This window comes from Lottia gigantea, assembly GCF_000327385.1.
Source record: "Lottia gigantea unplaced genomic scaffold LOTGIsca_18, whole genome shotgun sequence".
Lineage (NCBI taxonomy): Eukaryota > Metazoa > Mollusca > Gastropoda > Lottiidae > Lottia > Lottia gigantea.
The window spans coordinates 1,075,156-1,090,084 of record NW_008708301.1 but is presented as its reverse complement, the minus strand read 5'-3'; the positions used below and the strand labels follow the sequence as shown (position 1 = coordinate 1,090,084).

General features: G+C 32.8%; 1 protein-coding gene across 1 annotated transcript in view; it reads left to right on the top strand.

Annotated features, from left to right (window-relative positions):
* The window catches only part of LOTGIDRAFT_158756 (hypothetical protein), a gene marked incomplete at both ends in the record, with an annotated part of 30,093 nt that overhangs the window by 13,812 nt on the left and 1,352 nt on the right, over positions 1 to 14,929 (top strand). Inside the window, 32 exons of the mRNA XM_009052193.1 lie at positions 191 to 465; positions 781 to 847; positions 1,090 to 1,361; positions 1,569 to 1,635; positions 1,969 to 2,246; positions 2,562 to 2,622; positions 2,813 to 3,093; positions 3,254 to 3,317; positions 3,570 to 3,841; positions 4,051 to 4,105; positions 4,243 to 4,508; positions 4,711 to 4,777; positions 4,987 to 5,249; positions 6,209 to 6,263; positions 6,441 to 6,694; positions 7,051 to 7,108; positions 7,395 to 7,675; positions 7,849 to 7,924; positions 8,090 to 8,367; positions 8,856 to 8,916; positions 9,128 to 9,417; positions 9,597 to 9,648; positions 9,767 to 10,029; positions 11,303 to 11,357; positions 11,533 to 11,801; positions 12,034 to 12,354; positions 12,658 to 12,721; positions 13,168 to 13,418; positions 13,536 to 13,596; positions 13,827 to 14,062; positions 14,359 to 14,470; positions 14,687 to 14,913. Of these exons, the coding sequence (XP_009050441.1) occupies positions 191 to 465; positions 781 to 847; positions 1,090 to 1,361; positions 1,569 to 1,635; positions 1,969 to 2,246; positions 2,562 to 2,622; positions 2,813 to 3,093; positions 3,254 to 3,317; positions 3,570 to 3,841; positions 4,051 to 4,105; positions 4,243 to 4,508; positions 4,711 to 4,777; positions 4,987 to 5,249; positions 6,209 to 6,263; positions 6,441 to 6,694; positions 7,051 to 7,108; positions 7,395 to 7,675; positions 7,849 to 7,924; positions 8,090 to 8,367; positions 8,856 to 8,916; positions 9,128 to 9,417; positions 9,597 to 9,648; positions 9,767 to 10,029; positions 11,303 to 11,357; positions 11,533 to 11,801; positions 12,034 to 12,354; positions 12,658 to 12,721; positions 13,168 to 13,418; positions 13,536 to 13,596; positions 13,827 to 14,062; positions 14,359 to 14,470; positions 14,687 to 14,913 (5,552 nt within the window). The remainder of the gene's footprint in view (positions 1 to 190; positions 466 to 780; positions 848 to 1,089; positions 1,362 to 1,568; positions 1,636 to 1,968; positions 2,247 to 2,561; positions 2,623 to 2,812; positions 3,094 to 3,253; positions 3,318 to 3,569; positions 3,842 to 4,050; positions 4,106 to 4,242; positions 4,509 to 4,710; positions 4,778 to 4,986; positions 5,250 to 6,208; positions 6,264 to 6,440; positions 6,695 to 7,050; positions 7,109 to 7,394; positions 7,676 to 7,848; positions 7,925 to 8,089; positions 8,368 to 8,855; positions 8,917 to 9,127; positions 9,418 to 9,596; positions 9,649 to 9,766; positions 10,030 to 11,302; positions 11,358 to 11,532; positions 11,802 to 12,033; positions 12,355 to 12,657; positions 12,722 to 13,167; positions 13,419 to 13,535; positions 13,597 to 13,826; positions 14,063 to 14,358; positions 14,471 to 14,686; positions 14,914 to 14,929) is intronic.

Below are 14,929 nucleotides of genomic sequence, written 5' to 3'. Positions count from 1 at the left end.
GGGGAAATTTTGGAAAAAATTGGGGGTTTTGGGGGCTTTTAAAACCAAAATAAACCCCCCCCCCCCCCCCCCCCTCCCCAAAAAATTACGAATTTGGCCATTTATGTAGAGCCTTATTCAATGAATGAACAAAACGCACTGCTGTGACACATATTTCATAGATACATGAAATTCACCTTATACCTTGTAGTGAATCGTCGTGGGAACTGGGATATCACATTGAAGTAAATGGTAATACTTTACGCCCGGAAGCAACCAAACCTCTCAAACCATCAGATCTTCAAATAGAGATTCACAATAAAACAATTAACGGGAAATATGAAATATCATCAACCACATCTAAAACAAGCTCATCTTTGATATCCACCTCCAGTTTTGCTGGTTTAATAGTTAACAGTAAGATTGAAAGAGAAGACAAATATAAATTCCAATCGGCGCTAGAGATGTATTTCAGAAACATTTCAAGTAAGTTGTATTCGAAACGGTCAAATCTTCATTACTCTTTCATATAATCATTAGGTATATAGCTATTACTACACTAAAACAAACAAGATGGTACCGAGCTGTAGGCATTGTAGGCAGTCCAGTAACGGAGATGATTCTTATTCACTTCATATCAGAACTTGATTCTACAGAAAAAACAAGCAACAAGTTAATCGATTCATGATTCTTATACGAGTGTATTCGTAATAACTTATAATCATTCTAATTGTTGTTCCTTAACTTGATCGACCTTTAATGAATTCTTTTAAATTAAACTTGCTTACTGGCAATTTTCAGATATTGGTGCTGAATCCAATGTTACAGTAACAATCGGTCCAATGAAAGAGGTTATAAGTGCTAACGGGTAGGTACCTATCAGTTTAATGAGATTTCAGTATGAAAAAGGTTTCACAATTTTATACAATGTTAATCTCACATCGATTCTTGGTCTGATCACCCTTTGTTCAGATAAGTTCGTTAATTGAAAACAAAGCGGAAAATCAATAAAAAAAAATGAAATAAGCACACCATAAAAACTGTATGTAGCAACAGGAACTGACATATCAGTCCCGAACAACTATCTATATCTTCTTTGCTTTACTTCAGACATCATGCTTGGGAGCTGACATACCACGTGGCTGTTAATGGATCAAGTGTTTCAGTCGAAAAATTAAAACAACAAATAGATTACTCATATCTTCAACACTTTTTACAAATCAAAACGAAATATGGTAAAACTGTCTCAGTGTCGTCATCCAATACAACCCAGAAGAAGTCCATGTTGTTTTCAGTTGCACTGTCACATAAAGTAACTAAGATTAATTTGGAAAATAACATTGCCACGCAATTGACAAAGGTCTTCAAAGAGTTGAATCCTGGTAAGTGTAGCATCATAATCATGATTAGCTCATGGATAACTATCTGTATATTTACAATACCTATTATTTCTTATTTACTCGAAGTATTGACTTACTTCAAAATAAGCTGGTTTACAACTATTTATTTAAGTAATGCTTGAAATAATTGGAAACATTCACTATCAAATACACTGATTCTTGTATCACATTATGTTATTATTTTTACAGAATACGAAAACTGTTCTTGTTTAGGTGTTAAAATCTGGAATCTACAAGAACAAATTTCTGCAACAGGGTGAGTTCATGTTTAATTTGAAAATAAAGTTTGGAACTGTCATATTATTAACGAATTGCTTAGTATGCAAAAATGAAAAACGAAATATTATGAAGATGCTAAGTGGTGGATTTTTTTTTAATTCGTCGCAGTTCTGACCACAGTATAAAAGAGATAGAACTGAGCTCAAATGAATACAAATGTCTGGGACGAAAGCATACCCTAACTACAGAGGGCAAGAGAGGAGGGAGATGGATCAATCACTACGGGTCCGACACAAGTAGAACGTCACCTTGAGTTTATGTATCGACATTACAATTAAATAACTAAATAAATTATTAATTCCTTTTCTAGAGAATCAACATGGAAAGTAGAGTATCAAGTGAATGTAAATGGTAGACCAATTGACGCGAGTCTGGTAACCTGGCCAGAATGGAAACTGTTAAATAAATATTTGAAGCATAAAACATCGACTGGTTACGAAGTGAACGTTGTTGATACCACTAATATAGATTACAGATCAACATCACTCTTCCACTCTTTATATTTCAACTCTTTTATAGCTCAGTCAACATATACTAACATTAAAACATCATTAACAGCATCTTGGTCTAAAACCTTTGAGAAATTAGGTAATGACAATCGTCTGGGGTGGATATCTCCCTTAATTTACTCCCTTATAAAAAATGTTCCAATCAGGGTATCATTTCGCAATTTATCTTAAACTCAAACCTCGAAACAGAGTGCATAAATGCAAAAAGCTCGGGAAGGTTCATCACTAGGCTGTGAAGAAGTTCAGATGGAAACATCGTGTTTCAATTTCCTGTTTAAAATCTTATTCAACTCATTCAAGTCTCAAGATGGCTCTTTCAGAAAGTAATTGGAAATTTTCTTTTGTCCTTCAAATTGAGTACATCTGAACTGTTGCTTTAATTGAATATTTTCAGGTATTGTTGGCGATCTGAAATTTAAGTTCTGGCGATATTCTGAATGGAGTAGCACCCTGAAGTATGTACTTAAATGTTGCAAATATACTCTTTATATGCTAAACATAGAACATGATTGGTATATATGCAATATCTAAATTGCTAACCTCGTTTTAATTGATAAATTATACTAATTTAAACCTATAAAGTGTTGTTGCTGAAGCATCATTAGCACTGTGCAATTCCTTTGATTGGTCATTTCTTTCTTACAGAAAATCAGTTTGGAAGTTGGATTATGAAATAATGTTGAATTCGACTAGACTAGATATAACAACTGTAGATATTGATAAAACCAGTTATAATTTACTTCAACAATCTATATCAAATATACAGTCGCCAAGTGGAGTCAAATATAAACTTATAGATGTTTCAACATTCAAACTACGAGAATACGCTATGCATTTTCCTTTATATTTTACTACCATGGTGTCGCAATCAGGATTCGTATCTATCAAAGAATTCATAAAAAAGACTTGGTACGATCATTGGAAAGGTGAGTGTATTTCGTCATTTTTTTGACAGCTGATTTCTTCTTTTTCATTTTTTTTTTATTGAACAATGATTTTGATTTTGATTATTCATAACTCCCCTTAATCATTTGAGATATGTATTATCAAGAGAGACATGCTCGTGTATACGATTTTAAATTTCAGAAATGAATTTTAACCAGACAGAAGTTGAGATTCATGAACAAAAAGTGATGGTCGATATGGAAGGGTAAGTTAACACTGTATAATAAAATAAAGTTGACTTGCTTTCAAATTTTTCACTTTTTTGCCCATAGAATTTTTGAAAAATTTTCGTTGTAGTTTGTGAAATAAAATAAAGGGAAATCCGTGATAAAAATAGCTTGTTTTCTTTGTCGCATGTCACCAATCTTCTCCTGTTTCGAGCATTAAGAAATTTAACCTCCCCAGCCTGTTTCAGATTCTATCATGGAAACCTTATGCAAAATATTAATTTTTGCAGAAAATTTGTCTATCAACTCGTGTATTTCCTGACACATAATGGAGAAGTAGTCGATTCCAGACTTTACGGTTACCAAAAGATCTTAGACTATATTTCAACAAATTTAAAACTTATCAACCCCAGGGGACAATATTACAAAGTATTATCTAAAGTTTCACATTTGATACGAGAAGAAACTTTGTTCAATATTGTCATTCACCGGCCATTAACTACCTCAACTAAAGTACAATTTTTAGAATTTATAAAATCCGCCGTATCATCCAATATGACAGGTAAGTAGGTTTTCTGATCATTCCATCAAAAGTTTCACGGTTACGTTACGAACAAATTCTTGTCCAAACTTTGTAGATTGGCACCTCAATATCCCATGAAAATTTAGATACTATACATACGATATTTCGCCTGAACGGTAATCGGCTATTGTCATAATTTTGTTGCTCGAATACAGTATAGTAATTGTCTATCATCGTCAATATTGTAGGTCAGAAGCTATCAATAGATGTTCTACAACAAGAAGAAGTTTTGACAGAAACATCGTAAGTACATTTGGTGAGCTAAATAGATATGTCATTGGACAAGTATAATAATATTAAGATATTATATTTGGTATTGTGTGACGTGTTGTGGCCTATTCGTCATTAAATTATTAACATTGCATTGTGATATTTTTCAGAATGAGTGTATGGAAAGTGAAATTTTATATAAAATCAGAAGGGGAGTATATTGTACCAGCAACAGTTGATGGATTATCTGCCATGGATCTGTACTCAGCTTACCTAAACACAAGTTTAAATCTTAATTTTAACGTACTCCAATTCAAAAAAGATCAGCTTTATAGTTACAAAGATCGTTTTGTACTCTTCTTTAAGAAGAATGTGAGTGAAACCCATTGGTCTATATTAACAGATGCTTTGGTTTCTTTTTGGAACAATCACACTGGTGAATACATTTTTTATTTGTTTTCGATTTATACAAATTCACCAATCAGAAACGATCTACCCCAGTTCACTACTAGGATAAACGCTCCTGGAATTTAATATCTATTGTCCATATTATACAAGCATTTAATACCGTTTTCACAAATTTGCATCCATTGGTTTGTGAATTTCATTATATGATAAATTATATTTGTTTTATTCAGAATATAAAGACTGTAACTGTGTCTCAATTAAAATCAAAGGAATGCAAGAAGTTGTAGACAGAAATGGGTAAGTTAAGTGAAAAGCACAAACTCATCATTTCCTGATAATAATTCCGGAGAGTGTGGCTCAAATCGAATTGCAGCTTTTGAAATATGGGAACAACTGGATTTTCAACGATTGCTTGCTGACAGAATTTGGATGAATTCAAACGTTTGCCGAGGCCAAATGTTGGTAAATTTCTCTGTCGAACTAATGAGATACTGATATATTTACAGAATAACAAGATTCAAATTGGTATATTTTCTGTATAAAAGTAACGTTCTGGTCAGTTCCCAGATTTCAGTGGATGTAGAATTTGAAGTTCTTCAGAATGTATTGGTTAAGAAATCAACATCATATGAAATGATAAAAATAACAGAAACAGAGTCAACCAGAATCGATTCTACGTTCTCGATTTACCTCAATCGTGGAATACGATTTGATCACAGAGAGGTGACAGAACAGGCTATTTTAGATGTACTGATAACTAAAAATGAAAGTAAGTTCTGACCTTATTTTATCCTGTATATTTGCTTAACAGATTGTAAAAACAATAATAATTTTAGAAATACCTCTAACTGTAAACCAGAAGCAGTACTATTGGATATACAGTCAAGTAATCTAATTTCGTGGAAACCTATTATTCGTGGATTTCCGGAAAGGATTAATAATTGACATGAGAGACCTTGCGCGACCTCCGCATTAGTTTGTTTGGATAAACATGGGTTTTCTCTACAATATCAGCTGGTAGAATGAATTCAGTAGTTTCAAGCAGGGTAAAATGTATTAATGTATGCTTTGACAAATACAAAATGGCGGATTTCATTTATTACCAAACGTCACCATTTTTTATCGAACGAAATTTCCTTATTATCCCAAGCGGTAATCGGAATTCCAAGTGTCGCCTGCTAGAATGTAGTCCAACGAATGAAGTCACGTGATCAACTAGGGGATTCCGTGTCAGCAGAAAATTTCTATGGAACACAAAGTGGACCATATTCTTATGTTGTTTCAGTGACTTTTAGCAATAAATCACGCTACGTATCTTATTTTGTCAGTCACTATTTTTTTTTTAAATCGTGGTTCTTTGAAGGAATTGTCACTAGTTTAAATGAATTGATATTAAAGATAAATACTAAGAGAAGTTAATTATACCACCCGGTATCCATATAACGTGTTTTTCTAGACTTATTTATAGATCAAACATTGTACACGAAATTAGGTGACGCATTCTGCTGCCGTTGCCGAGTTGGTTGCTCATGAAATATGGGTCAAAGTGAAGGATTCATAAAGAAAATCGAAATAAACCAATTTTAATTATTTGGTAGAATATCTGAGGAAACATCTAAGACATAAAAAAAAATTCGTTTTTTTAACTTGTTGAATCCTTATATCCACGAAAATAGGTTACACCACTGTACTCAAACTATATTTTACAGATTATATTTTTAATTATAGATTGTTGCACTAATGTTGAAATATTACGCCAGATGGAATTCCTTACCATTAAAGGGTATGTTAGTTTCATGATAAGCAATCCTTTTTTATGCAGTTTGTGATTAGCTGGTTTCATGTTTTTCTCTTCCTTTGTGAAACAACAGTGACAATTTGTCAATGAGAAAAAAGATAAATTTCCTTACTTCTTTGATCTGGACCAAACTGAATTTAACATTTTTGGTTTGTCTTACAGAAAGAGTCTGTGGCAGACCGTTTTTAAAGTGACAAGTTTAAATGTAACAGTAGATGTTAAAAGACTTGAAAGTATCAACGCAACCTCACTTCAAGAAACTCTCCACCAAAATCTTTTAGAATATCAGATTGAAGACAATACAACAATGATACTTGATCTTAGAAAATCCTATAGTTTATACCTCACTACACCAGTCAGACAGACCGATCTGATACATTTTCAGCAAGCAGTATATCGATATATTCGAAAATCTGGTAATGTTGTTAAATTATTCATAAAGATTTATAATGGATCCATGTGATATTTTCTTGGTGAATAGAACATTGTAGCATTCCCTGCGATATGTATATCTGATGTGGAAGGTCAGCTACGTAAGAATATTACTGAAAATGTTAAGACTTTCTGATTAAAATCTAATTGGAACAATCGATGCTTTGTTTGTTGGTGAATCCACTGATCCACGATGTGAGGAAACTGTTGCACAGCATTTGTTCTAGGCCTTTCGAATAGCCAACCAATCAAGTATTCTGTTCTACAAGAGCTTAACCATTTATGTTGGTACTTATTGTGAAACACTGATGTCACTTTTACCGATATTTAATTATTCCAGTTTCCGTCAACATAAGTGTTATAGTTCCACAAGTTACGCAAGTTGTGGATATTGAAGGGTATGTATTTGTCTTGATTTCAGTAAAACATTCTCCAATCTCCACTCTGCAATAATCCATTGGATTGCGGCTATGATCGTTAGTATTTGGTTTTTTATATTGCCAGTCCCGCATCCCTCACTCTGATACCACATAATTCACTATATCTATTTGATAGGTTGACGTTTTGGATTATTTAATTCAATAATTTGGCCTTATGGTTATGGCTGTAAATCATTTTGGAAAATTATACTATCTTTTCTGATTTAACCTGGTCTGACCGATAATGTGTCAAATGTTATTATAGGTCTTTGTATCAGAAATTATCAGCATTCACAACATTTAATGGTGTACAAGCTTATCCCGGACAGGGAGGAAATCTAAACATCACACTCATTCAACAAGAGATTAATTCGATGGGAATAAAGGGAGCAAAGGCTGAATACACACTGATTGATCGAGAAATAACTGAACATGATGTACACTATTCGTACAGTCTAGAACAATTCATAGACAGACCTGTTAAACATAAAGATCTTAAAACATTTCAGCATGTACTAGAACTCTCCTGGACTCGAGCAATTAGAGGTAAAATCTTTGGTATTAAATGGTGAGGTTGTAAATTTATCATTTCATACGGAAATGTATTTAATTTAATTCGGTTCTGTTATCATGATCACCGGCCTTGTATATTTCACACTCTGGAAAAAATACATACATTTTACATAATTCATATACTTTCTTTGATTTTATTTTTTTAGCAGAATGGAAATTTAAAATTGATTTTGATATAAAAATTGAAATAGTTCGGCAAGAAGAATATTTGGATATCAGCGGGTAAGTACACATTTCAAAGTTTATTGTGATCAGTGAAGCGGTCTTCACTATGACTGAAACACTGGGGAAGCTTAAGTTTTGTTTTTGACAGTTCTGATTCGTGTACATATACATGGACGTAAAAAGAAATATATTTTCAATGAAACCTTTTTGTTTTTTTAACAGAAAATCAGTATATAAATTAGTTTACTACCTTCATAAGATTAGAGATAATATGACTCAAGGTGAACTACCATCTAATCAACTTCCAAAACTACCAGTGGACAAGATTCATCTACAAGTATTGATTGATGTATTGGTTATTGGTGAATATAAACTGGTTAAAACAACAGAAATAGTTCAATATTCATCATTATTTACTGTATTTTTAAAAAGTCCTGTGCTTCTTCCAGATATAGACATAATTCAATCTAATCTTCAACAACAATGGTCGTGGTATCTAAGTAAGCTGTTTTGTTGCTCGAAACGTTTAATATAATGGAAAATGGGTATACATGTTATGACAATGTTTAAAAATGTATTGGTATTCTGAGAACATGTTTAATTTACAAGAAATGGTCACGACGTCACCCACAAAAGCGTTCTTTAGCTAACACAAGGATTAAATGTAGGGTTCCAACTTGCTCGCCTTTTGTGTACATGTTGAAAAAAAAAACCACATCAGCTTGATATCTTGTGTGAAAGAAATCTCTTACAGTACGCGGTTTCTTTTGTGGTCAAGAATATTTATGTCTATATTCATAATAAATTTGGAACTATTTTTTCTTTGAGACATTCAGTTCATCAGACGATTAAAAAATACGTTAAAAAAATATAGAATGTTAAATAAATATTTATTGACTTACAGTTATTTGACAAAATGGTCTTATTTACAGACGTCAACTGTATAAATTTATATATGCTTTATTTTGTTTATTATCTATAATTTTAGAGAAAGAAGTTAGTAGTGTTGTTATTGTATCACAGGAGGAAGTTGTTGATGTGTCATCCAGGTAATATTTGGGTCTTGAAATCGTTATTTTATTCAGATTTTTGCATCCAATTCATCATATTTTATACATGCACACGTACATACCTCAGTATAACAGTGTTAATGATGCATGAACTATTATATTTCATTAAGAATACGAGTATTATCATGATCGGAAGTACAGCTCTCAGTTTATGATAGGTTTGTAACCCATCCCCCAATTTTAATTTTAGATCGTCAATGTGGCAAGTATCTTACACTGTAAAGTCAAGTAGCACCATCCACATAGATTCAAACTATCAAGAGGAGTTGAATGAAACCGACTACAGACTTGCTTTAGATGTAAACTATACTGATACAGGAAATAGTTATAAAGATCTGATAACCTCCCGACCAGATAGTTCTACAAAAATCATCAGATATAAAGAGACATATAGTGTATATTTTACACAAAGAATTATAGAAACTTTTTATTCTAAATTTGAAACTGCTCTAATATCAAGTTGGAAGTTATCAAGAAATGGTAAGTAAAAATTCTTTGTGCCACATTGGATATTTTGTGACACCTATTGTTATTAGCGTATTCTACCTTGAGTCGAATTAAGAAATGCTTTCACAGAGACGACGAACAAAGAAAAAATGACTGACTCAATTAGCAGAATACAACTTAAAAATACTTTCAAAAAATACTGCTTTTTTCAGAAACGGTCAATATTACGATTGCTGGTCAACAAGAGGTTATAGCAGAAACTGGGTTAGTATATGTTTACATAAATCATCACTCGAAATCGTTAGTTCAAAACAACATTTTAAGTAAGACTAAGAAATCATTGTCATGTAATTCTATTATTTATTTATTTGTTCTTTTACAGAATGACATCGTTTAAGCTACTGTATATAGTTAGTAAGAGTGAAAAACAAATAACACTGTACAATAATGAACTTTCATACAATGAATTGAAGAATACTATAGTTATTAGTACAGCAGTCGGTACGAATTATAAAGTTATGGAAGTAGAAGAATCATTTAAGTTAGAAGCTGCCTTCCAAGTATATGTTTCTCAGGCTGTATATAGAGTTGATAGAACATTATTTAAGGAAGCTGTTAAAACAGAACTAGGACGTTTAATGCCAGGTGAGAATTGGGTTTCAACATACAATTTCAAACAAAATATTGATTTCAAATTAATTCATGTTTATATTCGATGTCGAAAATCTGCTTTGTTGAGGCTTGAGAAATAGTGGAATGTTTATTTTCTAAATATGTAACTTAGATTTTTGACATTCCTGTCAACGTTTATAGGTAAAGAATTTAACAACACCGAAGTGGAATGGAGAAGCCAAACAAGCTTCCTTAGTATAAAAAATCCTGGGTATGTATATATATGTAATTGCAAACTGCACGAATGTATGTATTAGGCCTACTTGACCTTTGGCGTCGAGTTTAGTACAGATTCGTTATAACATAAGATGTATGTTCGTTTAAAACGATGTAATTTAATATGTTTAAAATGAAAAAAATTCATTTGCTCGCTGGTTGTCCATTGAAAATTATCTTCTTATCTTCAATGCGAATGAAACACACCAAGGGAAACAATTCAACAAGAGAGTCTTCAGCTAGAGTTTTTATGTGTTTCGTATGTCATCGAATGGATATGTTTTTGTATATCATCGAACGATGTTGAATTTGTATTTGTACCTATTCCAGTGTAAAGATATGGAGACAGCTGTTTATTGTAAGACGAAATGGCAAAGTGGTTAGCGCTGAAAAACAGAGAAAACTTACACAATTGGTTTCAAACTTTACATCATTAGCTGGTCAGAATTATACAGTAGTTTCTACGAGCTTAATGGATGGCTTTACCAAGGAGGAGAACTTATTTTCATTATCAGTTACTGGAAGAATTAGTACAACAATTACAACTTTAACCACCATCTTGCAATCTTCGTGGACAAAATTTGGTATGAGACTCACATTTCCCATTCAAAGGTCAAGAACCCCACAATTCAATGAAATAAACTTGACATTAATCCAACAGCTATCTGGTTTCAAAAAAGAACAGGACGGTGCTCCTTTATCAAGTGCGCATGATAAAACTTGGCTTAACCCACTGCAGCGGAAAGCTTTTTTCTGCATAGGCATACTTGATTAGTTCACGGTTCTGAAACTGAAGCTTAGGCTGTGAATATCTTGAATGGGTTAGATTATGTTTCAATGGTTATGGGTATTGGCGTCCATTTTCAGTTAAATTTACTTGCTTTCAATGTTTATTAGGTTTGTTTCCATCTGAACAGTGGATCAACTAGACGATGGTACCCAACGAGATCGGTCATTCCTCAAAATATTTCAGCTTGTTTTGACAAATTAAGGACGTGTTATAAAGTTTTGTTATTTATTATATTTTCAGATTCAAAATGGACCATCGCAATACGAGAACCAGAGGAATATATTGGAGCCAATGGGTAAATTTACATCTATATATGCACTTACATATCGTCTGACTTGAAAGGAATCATCTATGATGCGTTGTCCGGTGTCCTTAAAAACCAGAGGCACAATTTGATGATGGATTAAAATATGCAGTTGAATTTGTTTCATAACGAATGAATCAGGGCATATCTCTTTTTGACATTTTAGGGCTGTGGTAACTCGTATTCCATATCTAGTAATGCAGAACAGTACGGTAACATTTCCAGATGTAACCAGGGCTCCGACGGCTACCAGTATAGTGGCACATATGTCAACGCAATTAAAAGAAACCTTTTCAGTTTACGATGGCAAGAAACTTGTCAAATATAATTCCTGCTTCACTCTGAGTGTCAAAAGAGAAGTAGGCTTTAACATTCAAACAAATGAAATAGAAGTCATTTTGACGAGAACTTGGCGATCTGTAACACAAGAAAAAGGTAAAGATATATATTTTTGGTCCTTTACAGACATCACAATCTATCTTATTGTTACAGAAACTCGTTTATTCAAAAAGCCAGGAACATCTTGTGACTGAATCAAGTTGTAAACTTACTTGTACGACTGGAACTAAACAGCCATACATACTCCTAAACGAGCAATCTAAAAAAAATGTAGGAACCATGTGGTCCATATTCAAAGTAACAAATGACATATATTGCTTCTTTTCAGATGTAGTTGTATCAATTGAATCAACAGAAAATTTCGTCGGTGATTTTGGAGTTAAAATTGATCAGATATTATATACAGTAACATTAGATAAAATAGCAACAGAACCATCATTTGATATTAAACCTAATGATACACTTGTACTGCACGAAATAAATAATGTGATGAAATATCGATGGTCATTATACAAAGGAGTAAACACTTATAGACTTGGCGTCTTGTTCAGTCTGGATGTAGCATATTCGAGTAGCTTATTTTTCACAATTGAAACTAAACGTTTAATTGAAGCATCTCTAGAAGATGTCTGGTCAACCAATAATCCAAGTAAGTACTTTAAAACTACCTCAATCCCTGTCTAGACAATCCAATCGACTTCACCGTTTCCGTCAGTAGCATTTCCTACCGAAAAATAGATCTGGCCGATGACGAACTGCGCAGTCAGGGTCAACGACTTTCCCGAAAGAGTTGACTGCAGAAATTAGCAGTGAATTAGTATGGTTAAAATCATATTGATTTCGGCAAATTCGATACTGTTGTGAATCAATCCAGAACGATGTGTTGCAATCTATAGGGTTAAAAGGAAGGTTTCTCTACGTCCACATTTTCTGACAAAAAAATATATTTCAGCTGTGTGTGAGAATTGTACAGTGTCGGTTGTTAGTAGAAAAATGAAAATAGGATACAACAAAACGTAAGTGAATAGTATTGTTGATGTCATACTATGTCTGTCATATTCATTTAGAAGGATACATTGGACGACACAATTCGAAGGATATCGGAGAAAAATCATTGATGACGTCATCGAATACCGTCAGATTGGATTTCATAACGAAATGATTTACGTCAGTAGCCCTAAATACCATAACAGGACATATTATAAATATTAATTGAACAATATGTTCAAAAAACTATACAAGTGAAATGGTTGGCGATTAGAAAGTTCCTCCTTGGCCCCATCCCTAGTTTTATCTTAATATAGTTTAAATTTCAATTCCAGCTCTAGCTTTAGTTTTCAATATTTAATAAGTGATAATAAGTGACATATATCATTTAATAAATACATGGTCTCATATATTGTATTCAAAATGGCCTATGCAATGTGTCTTAAATATTGTATATAATCTTTCTTCATTCTAGAATAGCAATGGATGTTCAAGAAACAGTGGTAGCACAATTACATTATATGGTTCAATCTAAAGGAGAGTACCTGAAATCTTACCAGACAACTGCTCCTACATCGGAGCTGATTAATACCCATCTCAATCAATTTGAGCTAGTAGTATGGACAGAACAAACATTCGTGGCCAGATCGGTATATTTTGAAGGCTACTCATGGAATGAAAAGGATGAAATATATTCGGCTGGGTTGCACGAAGCATGGAAACAAGGTATTTTCTTTTTAAGCGAATTCAATTTGAAAATTGTATTTGCGATTATGTAAGGAGAAATAAATATAAATCCCTTAAATTTCATTTTCAAAGTAATAATATTTTATAATGTTTCAGACTCCACAACTGAGATTAATATAACTCTAATAGATGTTACAAGATATGTAGATGAAAACTGGTGAGTAATTCCAAAGATAAGCCTTAATATCTCGAGACTTGTTATGTTTCAGTCAATTATTGTTAGTCTGAAATGTTCTATTGCTGTGATATTTACTGTAAGCGGTTTCACCTATAATATGTTTCCGGAGTATTTACATTTGTATTCCTGAAATTTACTTTCATTTTAAGTAGTCATGTTTACTATCAATATCGAATTTTCTGAGATACTCACAGAGTGATATTTTTCAGGAATAAACTAACGAAAGTTCAGTATATAGTATTTGTAAATGGTTCAGACCCAGTTCAGGCACAGTTAAATAATACAGACATAACTGCTGCTTTTAACAAAATAGGTGAAGAGAAGAGTGCCTGTAGCTGTAAGCCACTCAAACATAGGAAACTATTTGTTAAAGGATCACCAGGCTCTGTAGATCACAAGTCTGTCGGTATAGCAATCAGAGCTGCATGGATGAATGTTAACCATAGTAAGAAGCTATATTATACATTTTAGAATATTGGAATAAGATAATTTTGATTATATTGACAGATAAAATATATAAAAAGTAGATACTTTTGACCAATGAATATGCATGTTATTTACGATATAGATCCCCACCTGTCAGTGATGTTGGTCGAACTCGAAGGGTTTGAGGCTAAAGACTTTTAACGTCAACGATCACCAGGTTAATTGGCATCCTAGAAGATTTCCCCCTGCAATTCAGGTGTCAATCTTGAGCAGATACAGGACTTTTTGACAGTTCAAAGTAATCTTTGCTTTCAGATTCTTCCTCTCTACATCAATTACTAAAAGTGAAAACAAAGAAGGAAAATTCAAGAAAGAAGCGAGCAGTTTCAGAATCAACAAATCAAACAAAATATATAGGAGATGATGGGTAAGAGTGCTCAGTTGAAATATAGTTAATGTATGAGCACGACTTAATGATTGTTAGAATTGGCTTTCTATTTTTAAACATATATTGATAAGAAACATATATTTCTACACACTATGCGAAGAACAATTAGGATAGATATACACATACTTGATTATATACGAATATTGATAAAACTTGATATGTATTTGAATTGAATATTTATATTTATGTCGATAGAGATGAAATATCACCAGTAGACTATACTCTATCTGTTAATGATCAAGAACCAGATCCAGTATTTTTAAATTCCCCTACTGAAGATGATCTTGATGCTGCTGGTGTCAATGGCTGTAACTGTTCACCAAGAAAAGCTGGTTCACTACGATTAGATGGTGATGTTGAAGACAGTCAGTTTGATGATGTAAAGAAAGCTGTTTATGAAGCTGTGGTCAAAGCAAATCCAGGTATGCTCTAAGACAA